General features: G+C 35.6%; 2 protein-coding genes across 2 annotated transcripts; one reads left to right on the forward strand and one right to left on the reverse strand.

Moving 5' to 3' along the window:
- The first annotated feature begins 6520 nt into the window (after positions 1-6520).
- LOC143449513 (4-galactosyl-N-acetylglucosaminide 3-alpha-L-fucosyltransferase FUT6-like) lies at positions 6521-10872 on the forward strand. Its single transcript, XM_076949747.1, has 3 exons — positions 6521-6911; positions 8398-8587; positions 9775-10872. Exons 1-3 carry the CDS (start codon positions 6544-6546, stop codon positions 10372-10374), a joined length of 1158 nt encoding a protein of 385 aa, XP_076805862.1. The 5' UTR covers positions 6521-6543; the 3' UTR covers positions 10375-10872.
- Positions 10873-12549: 1677 nt separating this feature from the next.
- On the reverse strand, positions 12550-17574 carry LOC143449044 (4-galactosyl-N-acetylglucosaminide 3-alpha-L-fucosyltransferase FUT6-like). The gene is made up of 3 exons (XM_076949079.1): positions 17215-17574; positions 15391-15616; positions 12550-14258 (listed from the first exon to the last, which is right to left on the reverse strand). Exons 1-3 carry the CDS (start codon positions 17553-17555, stop codon positions 13653-13655), a joined length of 1173 nt encoding a protein of 390 aa, XP_076805194.1. The 5' UTR covers positions 17556-17574; the 3' UTR covers positions 12550-13652.
- Between the last annotated feature and the right edge of the window lie 2794 nt (positions 17575-20368).

The following is a 20368-nucleotide window of genomic DNA, read 5'->3' on the forward strand; positions in this document are numbered from 1 at the left end:
AATGCATGCGTGATTTGCCAAATGTACATGATTCGGTGAATGTAAGCATGATTTGAAAAATGTACATGATTTGCCAAATGTACATGATTCGGTAACTGTACAAATGATTGGTATCGGATACTCAGGGCAGTGTGGGTAGGTGCGTTGTCATGTGAAGCACCCACGAGTTGTCCTGCCACAACTCTCGTCTCTTCTAGCGCACTGAACAAATCAAGCGCCGCAGCATCTCTTTGTAAACATGCAGATTAATCATTTGGCCTAGTGGCAAGATGTACCACACATACAAAATCATATTTTAAAGTTTAAACAATAAACTTGATCAGACTTCACGTGGGAATGAGTTGGATGCCTGGATGAGCTTCGAAGCAATTTGCATAAACTTTTTAGGGTCACGTCGCTCAGAAAATTTAAAAGATATAGTAACTAGTTTTTGGACACCTATACTGCTTTAGGGTGCAAAATGTGTCTAAAAAATTTAGTTTTTTGGACCCGCACTTATATTTTTGTACAAAAAATGGGAGATGTTTCCTCTCTTTCTGATCATCGCTCGAGCGATTTCAACAGGACATTTCTGTCATTGAAAATCGATATACAGCTAAATGGTCTGTAAGCACGCAAGCAGATTACTGCTGGTCGATACAAAAAGATGATTCGAAGGGTCAACACAAACGACGCAGATACCTGTATGCTTCCGCTACTCATCTGATTGCACCGCTTTTCAAAGCTTTCATTTCCAGAATGCAATGTGACAGCTTAACTACTGCAGGATCCTCACTGTGTATTTACCTTGTTATGCTAGAAACGCTGTTATTTGAGCTTTTATAGCTGTCTGGGTAATAGCTAGCTTTGTTGATTGTAATTAATCCACTGGCTGGGTAATAATCAGCTTTGCTGCTAATCCAGGCACAGCTTCTATACCTGACAAAATAACTGTGACAATTACTGCACGGTAGCCAAAAATACAAAAAATTTAATCTGCATATTTCAAACAATTTCTTTGGGGAAAACTCAGTAGGCCTAAGCTCATGCTCGAACACGAATATTTTATTATAACAAACAGTAAAAAGGCTAAAGGCTAAAACAGTAAAAGGCAAACATTAAAAACAGCTCTAAAAGGCACCACAAACGCATAACATCAACATAAAATTTACTAACTGAAAGTTCTGACTCCTTGAAAAGGCTGAGTGTCTTTCCCAGCAAACACACCAATATGAGAAATCAAAATAACTTAAATTCAAATCTATATTCTATAAATTAACATTACAAGGAAATAAGCTTTCAGAGATCTTACTAGTAGATTCACACTATAGTAGTCACACTATCGACTTTTCCTTAAATTATTTAGACCAGTCTAAAAGTTTAGCTACGCCAGGAGCAGACGTAAGTGACCTTATTTAGTCGGCACTTATCAAATTTTGACTTATAATTTCTACCGTATTTTATGGCGAATTAAGAACTACTGTAAGCTATTAAAAGCAGCAAGTTATATTCTACAAAAAAATTTTTGAACAGCTTTCCATATCTGAAATCTCATTAGTTACGCTGCGTTGAACCAAATTAAAAATTCAGATAACGTCTTCAGGATAATTGCGTAAGCGCTCGATTTTACACTCAGCAATCGAACAAAACAAATAACTATAAATGAAAAACTACAGACAAGCAACAATGCTTTTGCTAAACTATGTTTTTTGCTATCAATTACTATGCACCTTTTGAAGCATGCTTGCCAAAGCTTAAATAGGAGTATTACAAATTACAGTTAACCCTACAGAGTGCCAACTTATAATCTCTTTGTATATTTAACTATCGTTTAGCTAGTAGTCAACCATATTTACACCCATCACAACTCTTGTGTTCTTAAAAAATGTTCAATATCCCAGCTTCACCAACTGTGCAAGCCACTGGTCACACTGTGACAACCTAAACATAACCAAGTGACTTTATGATACGTCATGACTCCATGAGCCTATGTTTGAAAATTTTCCGCATTAAAAATAATCATGTGAAGATCTTGTGATCCCAAACAAAGAGGCATGGCTGATCAAGGAAGATTCTGGGATCAACATCTGCTGTACAAAGACCTTACCTCGCTTGAACTGGTACAACAATTTGGAAAACACATACGTAAGAATTCAGAGGTCAAAATTAGCCAACATGATGCAATTTTTGGAAGTCAACAACGGATTTAACAGAAGAAAAATTTATGCATTACAAAGAAGTTATGTAACCATATAAATAAGCGATGCATTCCAGTTTCAAAAAAGAAAACAACAACAGAAAATAGAGAACTGAAAGGAGAAACACGAAAACTAACTTAAGCAATCAGAGAGGCGATTTAATGCTCGAAGGAATCCATTATTTTGCGATTCTGCAACGTTCATTTTTATACAAGTGAACCGAGTGCATTCAAGGCAAATGTGAATAACTCAATTATATTATCGGGCGACTGGAAGCTGTAAATAAAAGTCGTGTTCTGTTTGCTGCTGTGGTGTTCATCTCTTTGCAGGCAATCTAATCGATAAGTAGGCCTAAGTGTGCGTTAAATTGCATTTTACATATTGATATATACGTAGCAGTCAAATTTCTCGGTCAGAAGAGAGAAACTTGGAAGACGCTGTTTCCATTGCCTTCCAAGTTGTGTCGTTATAATTATATTTCTGCTATTTTCCGCGCTATTACATAACGTCATACTTGCCATAAGTTCAATCTCATTTCACGGTATAATTGCAGACTTATCGAAGAATAGTTGATTGACAATCAGTTCTGTGAACCTTATCTACCTTGCACTTGTGAAATTATTGCACTAAGATAACCCCATATTTGTCATCCTATTTTGTAAACATGTTATTTACTTTGCATTAAGAGCTTGCCGAATTCGAAATAACCCCTATGTGATTGACAACTTAACTGGTAAAAATGTTTATCTGCACCATTGACCTCGTATTAACAGCATTGTTTTTCTAAAAATAGACACTGTTGATTGAAATTTATTTGCCTTTATGGAAAATTCTCTTATTGGAATTATCACCTGACCTGTAAAACTTCCAATCTAAAAGTCCAACTCATTTCCTGATATTGATAAACGCATTGCGCCTCAAGTTGAAATTCTGTTTCTTTATTATCTCCTTTAGCGTATAAATGTATCGTTGCATGCTATAATTTTATTAACTTAGTTTAGTTTAGTATATTAGTTTTAATATTGGTATTAGTATTAATACTATAGTCTTTAATATTGAGTTCTTCAATATCCAGTTTAGAGTTTTAAAAGTTCAATGAATGAGAAAAAATAGATCGTAATAACTCTGTGAACGAATTCCTTAAAATCATCGTGGAATGTAGCGTGATGCGCTTTGATTGCTAATGGGTTCTTAAAATCCTTTTAATATAAATGATAATATTGTTGTAATTTTTAGTGTTTGTTTGAAGTAATAATGAAGAGTATTAAAAGCGATATTATTCAGATTCTCAGTGCTTAAAAATTATATAAACTATTCAACTGAAGTTTAGAAATTTCTAGACAGAATTCGCAACCTTCTAATCGTTCTTAAGAGTCAGATTGCAATATATTAAATATTCATGGTATGGTATATACCGGGGGCGTTCAAATGGCGGATCCGGATCTTTTCAACTTTTTGTGTGGATCTTCCAATGTAGTCTTGAAATAAAAAAAATTTTACACTATTTTCATGTGGATACCAATTGTCAGTCATTGTTTTCATCAATGAATTTTGTAAAAAAAAACAAGCATAGAACGAGACTCACAAATGCTCATCTTCATGAGCTTTTGATGATACAGTATCAGTAAGTGACAGAAAGCCCCGATTCGATGCTATTTTGAGATCTAAACTAACTCATCATTTTTCTCACTAAAACAATCTTGCAGCTGTAGCACACTTCACTTTTGACTTTTAAAAAGTTATTAATATGTTGTAGGCCCTGCAATGTAGGGTACATTTACATTAATAAAGCAGCATAAAAATTAAAGCATGTCCAATATGTTTACTATTCGTATTTAGTGGATCATCATGTTATCAGGTTTGGCTGTGGTGGATCATGGCAGAAATCATTTGAGCACCCCTGGTATTGTACTGTATAAAGCAGTAACCACCAGACTCATCAGCCGACAAAGACGATAGCCAAATCAAAGACAGCTATCTAATGTGACGATTTGTGGACACTGCTTAAGTCGTAATAAGTCATAGTGACATCATAATTACGTCAAATACGACAAGGCAACATAAACCCTCATAACACTACTACCGTTTCTGGTGAGTCGAAAACAAAATTAGATTTTAATGCATGACGTCACAAATGAAAACCATCCACAACAAAAAAGCTACTGAATCCCACCCAGCGCTTTCTACGGTTCATCATGCAGTAGCCTATCAATTTCATTTTAAGTGAGAGGTAAGTGCAAAAACAAATGGACTTTCAAAGAATAGTTATCAGTAAAGTATATCATAGAAAGAACTTTTAGACTGTACTGTATGTAGTTTTTAAACAGTTTTTGTCGAAAATGTAATGCGAATTTGCCGCTTATTATGATAGAAGTGGAGCAAATAGTGATGTCACAATCTGAAAGAAACATGGTTGATGACTCGAGTTTGAATCAAGAATGGTAGTAGGTTGGCAAACTCGTTTGAGTCCGAGAAAAAAAATGCGAATTAGAAGCGGTGGTGGGTCAATTCAGCTAACGAACAATTTAACCTAGCATCCAGTGTGGAATAAAAGTTTTTTGTGCACTGGACAGCGTAATTTTCAGACTGGTGTACATCGGTATGCGTGAGTGTGCACCAGACAGCCAGATGTCCCTGTTTGGGAATTGGTCAGCTTACAAAGTAGCTTTTTGACTCATTTTGTGCACCAAATAGTTATGTTGTGCATCAGATAGCTATGTTCGATGCACAACGCTTTCTTTCCATACGGGCCTAGGATAGTCCATCCAACGTACGCTTAAACACAAGACACTGCGACCCAAAGACTATTCAGCCCAAAAATGTGGTTTGCGTCATCCTGGGTTGAATAGACCTGGAACCCTTAAAATCAGGTCCACTAACCAATTAGTTGCAGATCATGTTTAGTTTCAGCATAGAAGTTTTACAAGTGATATGTACAAACTAAGCATTCGTTTTTTAGGAAAATTACAGGTACCGAGTTAGGCTAGGGCCAACAGCCAAAACTGAACTGTGTGAGCTATGGTTTAGCGACTACCGTACCGATAGGCCACCTTCACCAGTAGTAAATGCACCGTCTGTAAGTTAGCTATGATTGGACCGAATTTACGCAAGGTAAATCTGTTATGGGTGCTGGAACACGTTTGATTTTTACTGTGGTCACGGAGCGGGTGTGGCTAAGATTTTAGCAACATGGATGCCTTTGAGGTCATTATTTAATAGAATTAAAACAACAATACACTATAAGCTTTCGATAAGCGCAGTGAGATCAGTTACTTCTCAACGCCAGACAGTGTTGTAATTTTTGACTCATTAATTTTATTTTTGCCATAAACTATTCGAACGAAAAATTCGTAACTGACAATCCAGATATTCTCGAATGTAACAGTAACGAGTAACGACGAATAGACCACAACTTATAGATACGAAAACATGTAACTTCCATCATGATTATGGCATTACATTATGCAGCAAAAATAAAAGTTTTGCGTCAGCAGCAGTCAATCACTATGTAAACTACATTAAGTTGTTTACAATATCAAGTCTATTAAATTGAAAAGATGGAAAGTTATGTAACAACAACTATAGCAATTAATAGGAAAAGGCCAAACGTTGAGAAACTTTTCTGTAAGCACTAAAACAGTACTGAATAAGAACTAAAACTTAGGTGCTGAAAAGTTTTGCGAAAATAATAAGATCTACATTTCGCAAAATCTATTAGCCTAGAAGTAACTGCAAAACGAAAGAATACATTTTACGAAAATTATGCCGCAACTGGTAACAGCAATATTTTCAGTAATCCATGACGAAATGCTGACTTTTTATTATTAAAACCTTACACTGACTTTTATATCAATTCGTGATGGGCTATTTAGCAAAGTACCTAGCGCATCTAATCTTAGATATACTTCGGTTATAATGAAGGTAAACATTAGCAAAAGGAAAAGTTTTGTGCGGGTCTTTGTTTCCCCGCAGCCAGAGCCAGTCGTGTTACCTAGCTCTTAAAAGCGAATTATGTAACTTATTTGGCTGCCATTTATACTGGCAGCTTTTGTTTTTCAATTCTATTTCTTTTATAGCATTTTATGTATGAAGTATGTCTTGTGATTTGTTCCTTCACGTGTAGTGAAGCAAACATATTTAGCACCACTTGTTTAGAAGTGTGCAAACTCAAAACGATTGTTTTTTTCTAGAAAGTCACCGGCGTGAAGTTGGCTACTTGTTCCCTGGTCATTTATTTTGAACGCGAACTTAAATATTCGTTGTGTGGTTTCTTTCTTTGTTATTGATTCGCAGATGAAGTTAGTTATACATGCTGTTACCAGCAACATGTTTGCGATAACTTTGATAACTTACTTGTGTTATTTAGATGAAAGAGCTGAACTCAAAAATATTTTTGGCTACTTTAATAGTTTCTACAATCGGAATAACTTTTATTTCTTACTGGACTTATATATCAAATTATGACTTGGCGATACCTCGAAAAAGTTTATCCGACACTGATAAAAGCACAGAAAATCACTCAAACATTTCCGTTCAAAATAAACCTCAGAAAAAGGCTACTCTGATTTTGTATTGGGGTTACCCCTGGAATGATAAAAACAGCGGATCACCAGAAGGAGCAAAGATTGGTATTTGCGACACAACCTATGACCGAAACAGGATAGCTGAAGCAGATGCAATCGTTTTTCATTACACGACCATCCATACACGGGACTTACCTTGGAAACATTACAGGTTTTGCCATGATATTTGTATGAATGTTTTTTCATAAACTTCTTATAACACCGCGTAATGTGTCACGAAAACCTTACATTTTTGTGACAAGTTGCGCTTTTGCTTTATTTTGTTGCATACGTTAACATTTACACATCACCTCTTCTCTCCTATAGGCTATACTTATTGTTATATATATACATTTATTGGCGTAATTATATAGATAAAAACCTTTTATACTGGTACGGTATTGTTGCATCCAGTTGGCGGTTGTTTGTCTTTTGTATAAGTTATTTTTATTGTATACAGGGCTGAAAGTGGTTATACTTTCTACCCTGCACTGCAAACCGCATCATTACATCATTATCATTACAATCGTTTGCTCTGTATCTAGTCTCTAAATGTTTCATGAATTCTTTGATTTTATATTGCCAAACGCATACAGTACTTCGATTCTGTTGTAACCAATACTACCTTAAAAGGTACCACAAACGCAAAGTGTACGCTATTCAACTTTATAATCAATGAAAGGCCCATACATCTATTGAGATGCGAAATGTCCACATCTTTTCGGTTGTACTAATTACTGGTAACGGCATCTTATTACTACAATACCACATTATTATCGTAAATCTATATATACGCAGGATTTGGTTGCTGAACAAGTACTATAGGTTATAAGTTACTTTCCTACACTACTTTCTACCGGAACGCCGTTCTGGCACAGAAGTTTATACCAGAGCCCCACTGCCGTGCGTTCCGACTCACTTTCACCACTGATTGTGTAGAATACGAGCTATACTTGCTAATACGTTTATGGACCAGCATGCACCGTGTTTTTTTATTGGCTGCGCTGCTGTTGTTTTCGTTTTACACTGTTTACTTTTCACCTTTGCTAATGATAAGATTAATGACTCGCTTTCGTGAGCATTACCGGTGATTAGGTTTATGAGGGAGTCTACTTTTGGCATTTGGGCAAAATGTCGGTTTGATTGACGTACGCCGTTTTATAAAGTTTTTTTGCAAGCTGAATGAAACCAACGAGTAGGCATATGTTACTCTTTAGATTGCTTTGTTAATAAATCTGACAGTAGCTAATCAGAAGTCATGGCCGTCAACAGTATGCGAGACTGGCAGAAAGATTTAATTTCGTTGCAAACAAGCAGTTTTCTTATTTTCTTTTTGTGTAAGGCTTTAAAAAAGCCAACCTTGCTGCCGTGCTATGATTTTCAAGTACACCGTAATATCCATCAGTAAGATTATTTTTGCAGAACCGCTATTACAAAAAGCAGTCATGATTATTAGCCTGCTATTGTCACTTGGATAATTATAGTACCATCTTGTTTACAGAATAGGCTATACTATAGTTTCTGCTGATCACTCTCATAAAAGCGTTTCTGTAACCAAAATGTGCATTTCGTGTTATGTTTAACTATGACTGTTATACTTGTCAGTTCATCTGTAATAATTGGATACGTCATTGAAAACTGTTTCTCGTTTCTCACAGGATTCCAAATCAGTTGTTTGTGTGGTGGTCGGCTGAAGGTCCTGCTGTTTTGCGATTAGAAGGAGTGAACATGGAAGGTTTTGATGGATTTTTCAATTGGACATGGACCTACCGACGAGATGCTGATGCTCCGCGTAGTTACGGGTATCGTGGTAACGTCATCAACGGCATAAAAAAAGGAAAGAAAGCCGTCGATGAATTAATTGCAGCAAAAACTGATATAGCGGTATAATTGTGCATTTTAATGTATATTTTCTAAGTAAGTATTTCAATGCTAGCAACAGAATTGTTTTGTTTTTTTTATAGCCCCACCATTACCTCTAGCTTAAAATCAATCAAATTATCGTAGCAAAAACAGAGCAATGATTCTACATATTGTATGTAAGCCTTTTCTTTTTATTTGCGAGGCGACTGACGAAAATTGAAAAGTTTTGTTTCGAAAGCACTTACCTTTAAAATAGTACCTGTAAATGATGCAGATTGCGTAATGCACAAAAGGTCTAACTAACCTTTCGATAACCGTGTCTTTAATCATTACAGCCAAAATTTTAAAGTGAAGACAAGTCCAAAATCAAGTAGGCCTTAAATTTTAATTTGCCAGTAAACATACTGGAGAAAGGATTTTTAATAATAGTTATTTTAAAAATAATGGTTATGCCGTTATTGCTGAAATTGTATCGCAAATTTGGCCTCGTATTATGACGAAGTCATTGTAACGTCAAAAAGCAAAAAGATAATAGTTGTAGTTATAACATGTAGCCTATTAAAAAAAAATGAAAAATAGGATATAATTTGGCACTCTGAAGGTTAATTTATATTTTTTTGTAATATAAAAATAAAGTTAATAATAAAATAATAATAGAAATATTAAATAATAATAAAAGTATAAAGTGCCTTCAGATTGCCAAACTATATCCTGCTTTTTAATTTACTTTACTAAAGTTGGTTAACACGGTTCAGACAACATCAAATCATGTGTTACAGTGTATTATACAGTTAAAATAATATTTGCTAACGCTTTTTGGATGGAATAGGTCTTCACAGGTAGGTGATTAGTAGCGGTAATGTTTGTTTTCAGCTTAGGAATGTCTCAAATGACAGGACAAAAGCTGGAAAAGCATTCTTGTTTTTACCGCAGTTCAGTATATATATATATACTGTATATACACAATATCATATGCGTAAAGTTGAATGTGACACTGCTAAATATATTTAAGGTTTCTGATATTTCCTTGCAAGTTAGAAAAAAAAACTGTTGGCAAATTTTAACTTAACACTTTACAGATTCCCGTTGGAACAGAACAAAAAGCCGAGTCTGCCGCAGAAAAAAGCACGATTTCACGATATTTGATACCAATACTTGCGATATTGTTTTAGGTTTGGATAGTTAGCAAATGCGATTACACACACGGAGCGCGATTGCGCATGAACTACATGAAGGAGTTACAAGGAGCTGGTCTTAACTTCACTGGATATGGAAAATGCTTCGGTCGAGCTATACCTAGGGGAAATCCTTACCTATACGAAACCATCAAAAATTACAAATTTTATCTGGCTTTTGAAAACGCATTGCATTGCACAGACTATATCACTGAGAAGTTTTGGAACAACGGCTTAAAAAACGACGCGGTTCCGGTAGTTTGGGGTCCAAAAAAAGAAGACCTTCTTAGAGTTGCTCCTTTGGACTCATTCATATTTGTCGAAGATTTTAAATCACCCAAAGATTTGGCCGAATATTTATTGTATTTGGATAAAAACGACACAGAGTATCGAAAATATTTCCGCTGGAGGGAAGACGTGAGCATGACTGATGAAAAAATGATCAAATTAACAAAGGAAAAATATCCAGGTTTGGATGTGCAAATGCCACTGGAAACATTGTGCCGTAAAATATTGAAAAACAATAAAACCAAGATTATATCTTCATTAAAAAAGGAATTTTGGGATCAAAATTCAGAAGAATGTCTCACGCCATAGTAATATGAGGCATTATTAAACTGTTTTGTAACAATTTTTATATAACAGTGCGTCATAACAATGCTGTTTCATGATAGGCTACAGATTTGTGATACTTGCCCTAAATGTTTTTGTTAAAGTCGTTGTCTTTAAAACAAAAAAACTTTTACATTTTCTACGTTTTTATTATTTTTCTAGAATATAGAAACGTTGGCAACTATTGCCACTCCTACTCACATATGTGATGTTATTAGCGCAAACAGATTTATGCAAACCGCTCACCTGGGGTATGCTTTGCGATGCGTTGTTCGACATTTCTAATTTGAGACGAAAGCTTGCTGTTAAAACCAAAGTTAAAAATTTTTAAACGGGTGGTGATTTTAAGTCAGCCAAAAATCGCTTGAAATCCGGTATCTTACGGTAGCTATATAGTGTATAGCAAAGCTATAGTTAATGCATTTAAATTTGATGTGAGTGTATATTGGCGCATACATCCTTTCTTATTTCATACGAATATAAGTTATATATATATACAAGGTATGTCAGAAAAAGTTTCAGGATTGGTGTCACAAAAGATTTATTTCAAACTCAAACTATAAGTTCAACTTCGAAGTAATCCCCTGGAGTCTAATCCACTTTCCTACCCTTCTCTGTCACTCTTGCATGCACTCCTCGAAGGATTCTTCAACTCGTGTTTATCCCATTCTTCGATGTGAAGGGCATCGACCAAGGCAAGTTCTTGCCACTAGACCAGATGATTAATCAGCATGTCTACAAAAAGATACTGCGGCGCTTGATTTGTTTAGTGCGCGAGAAGAGACGAGAGTTGTGGCAGGACAACTAGTGGGTGCTTCACCATGACAACGCACCTGTCCACACTGCCCTGAGTATCCGAGAGTTCCTGGCCCAGAAGAACATCACTGTGCTGAGCAACCTCCCTACTTGCCCCACCTGGCTACATTTGATTGTTTCCTCTTCCCCAAACTCAAGGGGGTCATCAAGGCAACCCGTTTTGAAGATGTGCACAGCATTAAAAAGGACGTGACTGCAGAGCTACGGAGAATCCCGGAAGAATCCTTCCAGGACTGCATGCAAACGTGACGGAGTAAGATAGAAAAGTGCGTTAGACTTCGGGAGGATTACTTTAAAGGAGATAACTTGTAGTTTGGGTTTGAAATAATTTTTTTCTGACGTACATCGTATAACTCCACTATCGGGCTAAAAAACTTGTTTAGAGCATTTTTTCTATGATCCGAAGACATTAAAAAGTCATTATGCAGCAACTCCAAGCAATGCTGAGTATCAAATTTGCCAGTCACGAAACTAAAAATTATTTCACGTTAATCACGTAGATGTAATTTTTGGTAGTTTTCTTTTTAAGCTAAGCTAAAAGTATGTTGCTATGTTATACAGAGTTTTTTAATGCTGATTCGAACAGACCTGCAGTTTACTATAATTTGTACGGAAAAAAAGTAATACAGACAATGTTCACAGAGCTGTACTCGTATAGGTAGCATAACGCTTTATGCAAACAGATTTGGCCTAGGCCATGACCAAGAAAAGATCAAGACGTACAAAGTAATTCGTATTTCTTTTTAGAGGTTAAATACAGCTACTCATGCATGACAAAGAATGCTTACATTACAGTTATTTGATGAGGTAAATCTGATTTAGATTGCTATAATTGAACAGGTTCAATATTTTTTTAGTTTTAGAAAATCATAACTTTACGTTGAAAATTAAAAGCAAGTCGGTGGAAGTTAAGCAAACTTAAATTATGAAACAAGGACCTTTGTACTTCACCCTATTAAATCAAACCATCCGTTAGATTATAAAATAAACCTATTGGTGTGCATTGCTATATAGCCTATAAACAAAAATAAGGTGTAACCTGTAAGTGTAAAGCTTTCTTTTACCTACGGTTATCATTTGGTTTTGGTCAACAAAAAGCTAGATCCTCTTATGGGTTAATATAAAATTAAATGAAAGCATTGTGCTATATTGTGAAATTAAACGTTTCTGGGTCTCTAATGGCCATATCGCACCACGATAATAACCTATAACCAACAAAGATGGTTGCCATCGGTCTATACTCAAAAATAAGGACGAACAGGAAGCAAAAGAAGAATACTACCTTAAACAATGTACAAAAGGAGAAGGCAATCAATGTTCCAAAAAAGGAAAAACAAGAAACTATCTGCATGTTCTCAATATTTGTATTTCTTTGGTACAAAATGGTATACTATAGGTCTCAAAATGCCTAAAATACGAACCTCTGCCCTAAAAAAAAGACGAAAATAAGGACACAAAATTAAATGAAAGCATTGTGCTATATCGTGAAATTAAACGTTTCTGGATCTCTAATGGCCATATCGCACCACGATAATAACCTATAACCGTTGTAATTGAAAAAACACTATCATTTATTGTTTCCTTTTCTGTCGAATGATGGCAACCGTCTTTGTTGGTTATCCACTTCAACATGATGTTCAATCCTCAACACACATATATTTCACTGTATATCAGCAGTTTAACTATTATTGTTAAAAAGCAATAATATAGAATAAAATTCATAATACGAAAAAGTAAGGTTAAATTTTTTGAAGATGAAGGCAGAATCTAATAAAAAAGATAATAAAACAATTTTTTAACGTTTCTGAAAACTCCAAAGTATACCGGGTACATTAGCCAAATGTTTATACAAGATGAAACATTTCCAAATATTTCCATTTTCAAAAACTTGCCGAACGTTATAATGCCACTGTTCATAAGTAATGCCCACTGTAATAAGTTTATAGCAATAAAAAATTAAACAAAAAATAAATGAAGCAATAAAAAAATGAATTTCTTTTAATCAAATACATCAATAATTTTCACAGTGAACGTTTTATTTTATATAAAAATCAAAACTGAAAGTTATAAAAGCGATCCACATATTGCTCAATTTTCGTTTCAGATCACAAATAAATATTGAGACTCCTCTCTACAATTGAGCGTTGAAAGGTTGATTACGTTTTAATCGAATATATCTTTTAGTTTAGAGAAAAAAGTAAAGTTTTCGCAGTTTTGGTATAGATATTTTCTAATCAAAAGTGTCTGGTAACTTTTTTATGATAAGATGGTTTTCGTAAAAAGAAACAAGCAATACGTCGATTAAGAAAACAAAAACAATTACAAAAGAACTTTAAGAAAAAATACGGAAAATACCGCAGACATGTAGCATTAGACAGCATTGTTATGACGATGTGCTATCGTCTAAAAAATCTTGTATCTAGCAATTAATTACTGTTTTAAAAATGCTATAGCGCGAGACATTCTTCTGGATTTGGATCTCGAAACACTTTTTTCAATGAAGATATAATCTTGGTTTTACTCTTTTTCAACAATTTATCGCACAATGTTTCCAGTGGCATTTGTATATCTAAACCTGGATATCTTTCCTTTGTTAATTTGATCATTTTTTCATCAGTCATGCTCTCGTCTTCCCTCCAGCGGAAATATTTTCGATACTCTGTGTCGTTTTTATCCAAATACAATAAATATTCGGCCAAATCTTTGGGTGATTTAAAATCTTCGACAAATATGAATGAGTCCAAAGGAGCAACTCTAAGAAGGTCTTCTTTTTTTGGACCCCAAACTACCGGGACCGCGTCGCTCTTTAAGCCGTTGTTCCAAAACTTCTCAGTGATATAATCTGTGCAATGCAATGCGTTTTCAAAAGCCAGATAAAATTTGTAACTTTTGATGGTTTCATATGGGTAAGGATTTTCAGGCGATCTAGGTACAGGTCGATCGAAGCATTTTCCATATCCAGTGAAGTTAAGACCAGCTCCTTGTAACTTCTTCATGTAGTTCATGCGCAATCGCGCTCCGTGTGTGTAATCGCATTGGCTGACTATCCAAACCTAAAGCGATTAAGTAAGTTTAAACAAAAGTTTTAACAAAAGATTTCGGTTGATCCAGCTCGAAACCAGCTTCATTTGGATGTAACAAAAGGTAATTTTAAGAACTAGTTTTCCCAAAATTGCAACTTAACAAAGCCCGTAATATACCGTCCATATAGTGTACTGTTATTTATTCATCACAGAAAAGAATGTTTTACTAAGATGGTCGCCTACTTGTCCGACTGGATTGATATATTCGTTCATAATGTGCCATTATTTGAACAGAGAAACGTACAATTTGCCCGCATGGAAAATCTAGCTGTCACTTTGGTTTGTATTAATTGGCTAAAACTATTTAAGTAGCCTACTGAAAATTGGTTTTTATAAAAAAGTTTCGTTACACCGTTCAACGTATACATGACACAAAGCAAATATTCGCACGAAATGTTCATTTAATTAACACAAAATATGATTCATACTAGCAAACACCCACAAATCTACAAAAAGATTAAAAAAAATTTTTGTGGTGATGGTAAGGGATAATCTTGCTTCTATAGTTATTTTTATAGCTCTTTGTCATCTTATCTTTTTATTTCTTACAATAATAATACTATATAATAATAATAATATACAATAATGATACTAGAAAGCGTTGTATTACCGAGCCTTTGCCTTTGTTTTGATTACTAAAAAAACACAGCAACTGTAATAATAAAGGCTTTCACTATAAAAACAACTCTATCAGAAAACCATTGGAGATAAAAAATTATGTTTGATTTTCTCCCAATTTTCCCAATTATATCTTTCAAATTCTGTTATTATACCTTTCAAACTGGAAAATCAAATAACCTGTTTGTAATTCAATACGTCTGAGTTACTGGGCATATGAAAAACCGTTGACTCGTGAATTTGAAGAGACGCAGGACCTTTCACTTAATGTACAGTAAGTTATACATAGTTATATTGCGTTCTTCTGCATTCTTTGGTTTGGTCCACAATCTTACTACAATGACCAAATTCATTACGTCCGTTCATAACCTATTCAAAAAACCCCAAATCATTTGTTTTACAAACAACAAATTATCATGAGCATTAATGATTTTCGTAAGGGTGAACGTTTCCGCACAAAAACAACTTTAAGAGCAAAACTTACCGCTAAACCAGTTTTTGCTGCAATTTCTTTATCGACGGCTTTCTTTCCTTTTGCAATGGTGTTGATGACGTTACCACGATATCCGTAATTACGCGCAACGTCAGCATCTCGTCGGTAGGTCCAAGTCCAGTTGAAAAATCCATCAAAACCTTCCATGTTCACTCCTTCAAGACGTAAAACAGCAGGACCTTCGGCCGACCACCACACAAACAACTGATTAGGACTCCTGTCAAATGAAATACTTTTCTTGCAACACGATAAATTTACAATTTTTCATGAATCTGTCAATGAAAATTCTCAAATTTCGACTTCAAATCCGCATATCATCAATTCCCGATATTAAAAACTGACCGTGTCTACACAGCATTCGAAGCTGACGGCAAGTTATGGCAATACAAAAGAATTCCGTAAGGCGTCACAAACGGAGGGATCAACTTCCAAAGAGCAATTGACCGTATCATTGATGAAGAAAATCTGAACGATGTTTTTGCATACCAAGATGAGGTCACGGTCTGCGGCAAGATACAACAAGAACATGACAACAACATCCTAAAACTGCTTAGCGTATTCAAACGCTGAAATTTAACATTCAATGAAAGCAAGACTGTCAAATCGGTTTCTAAAATCAACATTCTTGGTTACCAAGTTCAACACAAAACAATCAAACCAGATCCTGACCGACTACAGCAGCTTGAAGAATATACTCTCCGACAGAACAAAACGGCTCTACAACGCTTTCTTGGCTTCCTGTCTTATTATTTGAAGTTGATTCCACGATTTTCCGACAAGATGAAACCAGTAACGACAGTCCAGTCCTTTCCCCTCAATGAAGATGCCGAGCAAGCGTTCACTTCCATTATCCCAGTGGGAACTAATGTTACCTGAAGCCTTACATTCCATAAGGTCGCTGCTCTGCACGGCATCAAATGTGACACCTCACCAAAGATTTTTCTCCTTTGATCGACGCTCTACCTCGGGGCCTTTAATACCATCATGGCTGATCAATCCCAATAAAGTGTACCTCCGACGTTTTGTACGCAACAGTAAATACGATCCCTTGGTAGACGAAGTTGAATTGATAGAAACCAATCCAACGTATGCACGCGTCCGACGGCCAGACGGACAAGAATCTAAAGTGTCTTTGAACGACCTCTCACCATGCCCTCCAGAAGCGCCAAACAGCGATGAAATAACCGTCACGGAAGAATTTATAAGAAACCCTTTACGAAACTACGACGTTCCAAACGATGCCCCTGTCGTGAACGAACCAGAAATACAGAACAATCCGATAGAAAGAAATCTTCGCCGATCAAGCGGAACCAACAAACTCCAGCTCGTAATGGCGAACAGTGAAATGTTTCGTATATAACTTGTTTTACCTTTCAGTACGTGTACGATACGTGTTCAGTATGTGTTATCTTGAATACGTGCTTATTGCAAGCCCAAGTTAATGTATAATACCAAGTCCATTATAACAACCACAGTCATTAGATCAAATTTATTACAGGCCAGGTGAATATGTAATGAAATTCCCTTGTTAACTCGCCTTGTTTTATCTTTATTATTTCTTTTGTTTTGCTTATATGCTTCGGGCAATTGGATTTTTCTTCGTTGTGGACTAGGGCTACTTCACGGTTTGCATTGTGACAAACGAACTCTTCAAATTTTGTTCAGTACTATTTACCACTTAAGTTAAAGATTTGCTGTGTTTCATTCGTTTATAATTATTCATAAACTGGGATAAATTTCAGATGATCAACTTCTAGCAAGTTTACAATATAAGCAAACACCGAAAATTTTATTTAAAAATTCTATAGCAAATACCTGTAATGTTTCCACGGTAGATCCCGTGCATTGATGGTCGTGTAATGAAAAACGATTGCATCTGCTTCAGCTATCCTGTTTCGGTCATAAGTTGTGTCGCAAATACCAATCTTTGCTCCTTCTGGTGATCCGCTGCTTTTGTCATTCCAAGGGTAACTCCAATACAAAATCAGAGGCGCCCTTTTTGTTGGTGTCCTTGAGTGATTTCCATAATGTGCCGATTTTTGCAAATTATATCTACGGTACTTGATAATTCTTGGCATAGAAACAGACCACCAAAGCAAAACAGATATTGCGAATACAGTAAGGGTCAAAGCAGTCCAAAACGCCTTTTTAATCATCCTAAAGAAATATCTAGTGTATTCTGAAAGAAATATTTTTTGACATATTTGATATTTGGCAACTTTTGTAAGTATAGTTAAACCTTTAAAGCTGAAATTATAACTTTATAAAGAAACATTTGCCGTTCAGTTTCTTTTAATGCTAGAAGAAATTGCAATTCATTTTCATGTATGAAAAGAAAATTCTCGTGTTTTGCAGGGTAGAGGGTTTAATGTGACAAATTAGGCATTTCCGGCTACTGACCATATTACTTCCTCAAATTAAAATTAGGGGCAAGTCCAAAACAAGTTGACCTTATATAAAAGAACACAACTCACTGAACACACTATTAACTGAACATTCTAGTAAAATACGTTTGAAAAATAATTCTTGGATAGGTCGTTACCGGCAAAAGAAATGAGCAGAAAGTCTCAGTTTCTGGTCTTCATTGTGACGTAGATCAAAGCTCTTGATATGTTATAGACTATTCAAGTTGCCTGACAACATGCTGCTGTTATTTTCTTCCTCAGTAGTCAACTGAAGTCAAAAGTATAGGTCATAGGAGGCTTATGTCCGATTAGGGCCTAATTAATCATTATACACCTAATTATTGGGCGTCATGAGAAGAAATTAACATCGCGAAGCATTGTAATTGAATAAATAACGATTGTTTCAAACATAAAAAAATCGGCAGCCCAATCTTTTGTGTCCTTGAAGTTACCGTATCCTTTGGACCGCATAGGCTACCCGTCAAACAGCTATCGTACGGGTTGCCGTGCTTGGGCTATAGACTGTCACCTATCAAGCTGTTGGTCGTTAGAGCAATCTATACAGCTGTAACAGATACATACATGATATACAGTAGGTACTGCTAAAATCATGAATTTGCGAAAGTTGTATTTGATTACGTATGGCATCACAAGAGCCTTGATCTACGTCTCCATCAAGGCCAATTTTGCGGTTTTCTTTTACTTATAATTACCTAACCAAGAATTATTTTTCAAAACTTTTTCCGCGTTCTATATCAAAATAACAATATCTTCAAGCCTCACTTCAAACTGACTATGTAAAGTATACAATAGCACCACGTTACAGTATAAGCATTTTTCAAAAGCGTACTCAAAAGCGTTTCCTGGAAAAGAAGGCTGGTAAACTCTATAATAAACTTTAAAACTTTAGGTACCCTAGAGCCATCGGAATTGCGAACATACGATACAGATATCGAACATAACATTATTATCATCAGCACACATAATTCTTGCGGACTTTACTCGGATTTTATTTGACTTGGGATATGGATACATGCCATTTAAACGGCTGAACACAGATTGGCGATTAGTAAAACAACAGCTGAAACTGACCTAACAAACAACATAGCGAGTTCGCTTTCCATGCTTTGCCTAACGAAGGCAGGTTAAGGACTTCCGTGTGCTCGATTAGCTTGAGCTGAAAGCTGATTCAGCTCGATCCGGCCATTGCAAAATTTCGAAAATATAGTTTTCGTCTATCCACATGCAGTTTCCTACCATAAAGCCCTTCTCACAAAGCTAAACATAAAAACTTACTGTAATAATATACTGGAATAACTACGGTTTAAACGTAAACATCCTTTTCAAGTTTTTGTAGTTTTTCTCCGTTCACGTCCATTTTTCACTTTTTCATTCACAATAACTTCAACCGTCGTTCAACCCTTAAAACTTAGGACGTTTCAGGGTTGTGCTTTTAAAGTAAATTTTTGTCCTTATCCAAAAGGATCTCACGTAAATGGATCTTACTCTACAGTCTAGACTCTAGACCAAGCGTCACTTAAGTTTTTTCACAAAGAGGGCCAGATAATTGTGAAAACTGACGATCGTGGGCTAAATCCCTACTTTGTTCAATAGGCCATCAATAGGGCCCGCAAAAGTCAATAAAGTCAAAAATTTTTAAGGACCTCGTCTGACCACGAATCAAAGAATAAAGTTGTTTTCAGCACCTAGGGAATTGTTTCTAAGAAGTTTATAGGTCAAAATAAAGTCAAAATTTACAATAAAGTCAAAATTTGTCAAATTATGGCTTTTGACAAAGTTTTTGTGTTTCTCGAGAATAATTTTTGTAAAAATCCTCGTGGAAGCATTGTAAATCAGGAACTGCGACACAATTAAACTGTAGTGGCTTGGGAGCCACATCCGATACCAATATATCATTCGTGGGAAAGTATTCGCCAGTTGTTTATTGAAATGTTGTTTGTTGATGAAACTGCAATTGTCGCTTAATATTTGGAAACCTTCTCTAAACAACTTTATGTGAAAGCGCCGTTTAGTATGTTACCAGGTGATTTCATAGCATCCGAGTTTAAACTGTGTATAATCCCCATTGCCCAACGCTTAGTTTATCGTTTGCGATTTCTGACCTATTTGTGTATATTTTGTTGAATACTTCCGCTCACATCGCTCCGCTTTATAAACTCGTGCTAATATGCGAGTAGCCGCGCAGACAGAGAGATATCGAATCGTACGAACGTATTACGTCAGTCGTGTTAAAATGTAATTCGTTAGACTTGTTTTAATTGGTGAATGCTAAGTTTGTGTTTGTGTCATAATAATCGGAACCTGTACAGTTCCTACAATAAAGGATTGTTTTCTGATAAACTGTATCTGTTAATCGTAATAGCTTTCGGCTAGTAACAGTAGTAACACGTTAAGGTTAGAGATTTCTAACCGCACGCAACCACGGAGTCAGATCATTAATTCGGCAGGTAAATTAAGACCTAAAGGTTAAGATAAGCAGAACCTCCGCATTTTGATGACCACCGACGTTGACCCGACGTGTTTCAATGAAGCTGGTACTGCTA

The sequence above is a fragment of the Clavelina lepadiformis genome, chromosome 3 (genome assembly GCF_947623445.1).
Source record: "Clavelina lepadiformis chromosome 3, kaClaLepa1.1, whole genome shotgun sequence".
NCBI lineage: Eukaryota > Metazoa > Chordata > Ascidiacea > Aplousobranchia > Clavelinidae > Clavelina > Clavelina lepadiformis.

Coding starts and splice junctions, on each gene's coding strand:
- LOC143449513 (XM_076949747.1), top strand. CDS start 6,544: ATGAAAGAGCTGAACTCAAAAATATTTTTGGCTACTTTAATAGTTTCT. Junction 6,912..8,397: donor TTACCTTGGAAACATTACAG/GTTTTGCCATGA, acceptor CGTTTCTCACAG/GATTCCAAATCAGTTGTTTG. Junction 8,588..9,774: donor TAAAAAAAGGAAAGAAAGCC/GTCGATGAATTA, acceptor ATATTGTTTTAG/GTTTGGATAGTTAGCAAATG.
- LOC143449044 (XM_076949079.1), bottom strand. CDS start 17,555: ATGATTAAAAAGGCGTTTTGGACTGCTTTGACCCTTACTGTATTCGCA. Junction 15,617..17,214: donor CTACCGTGGAAACATTACAG/GTATTTGCTATA, acceptor TTCATTTGACAG/GAGTCCTAATCAGTTGTTTG. Junction 14,259..15,390: donor CAGCAAAAACTGGTTTAGCG/GTAAGTTTTGCT, acceptor TAATCGCTTTAG/GTTTGGATAGTCAGCCAATG.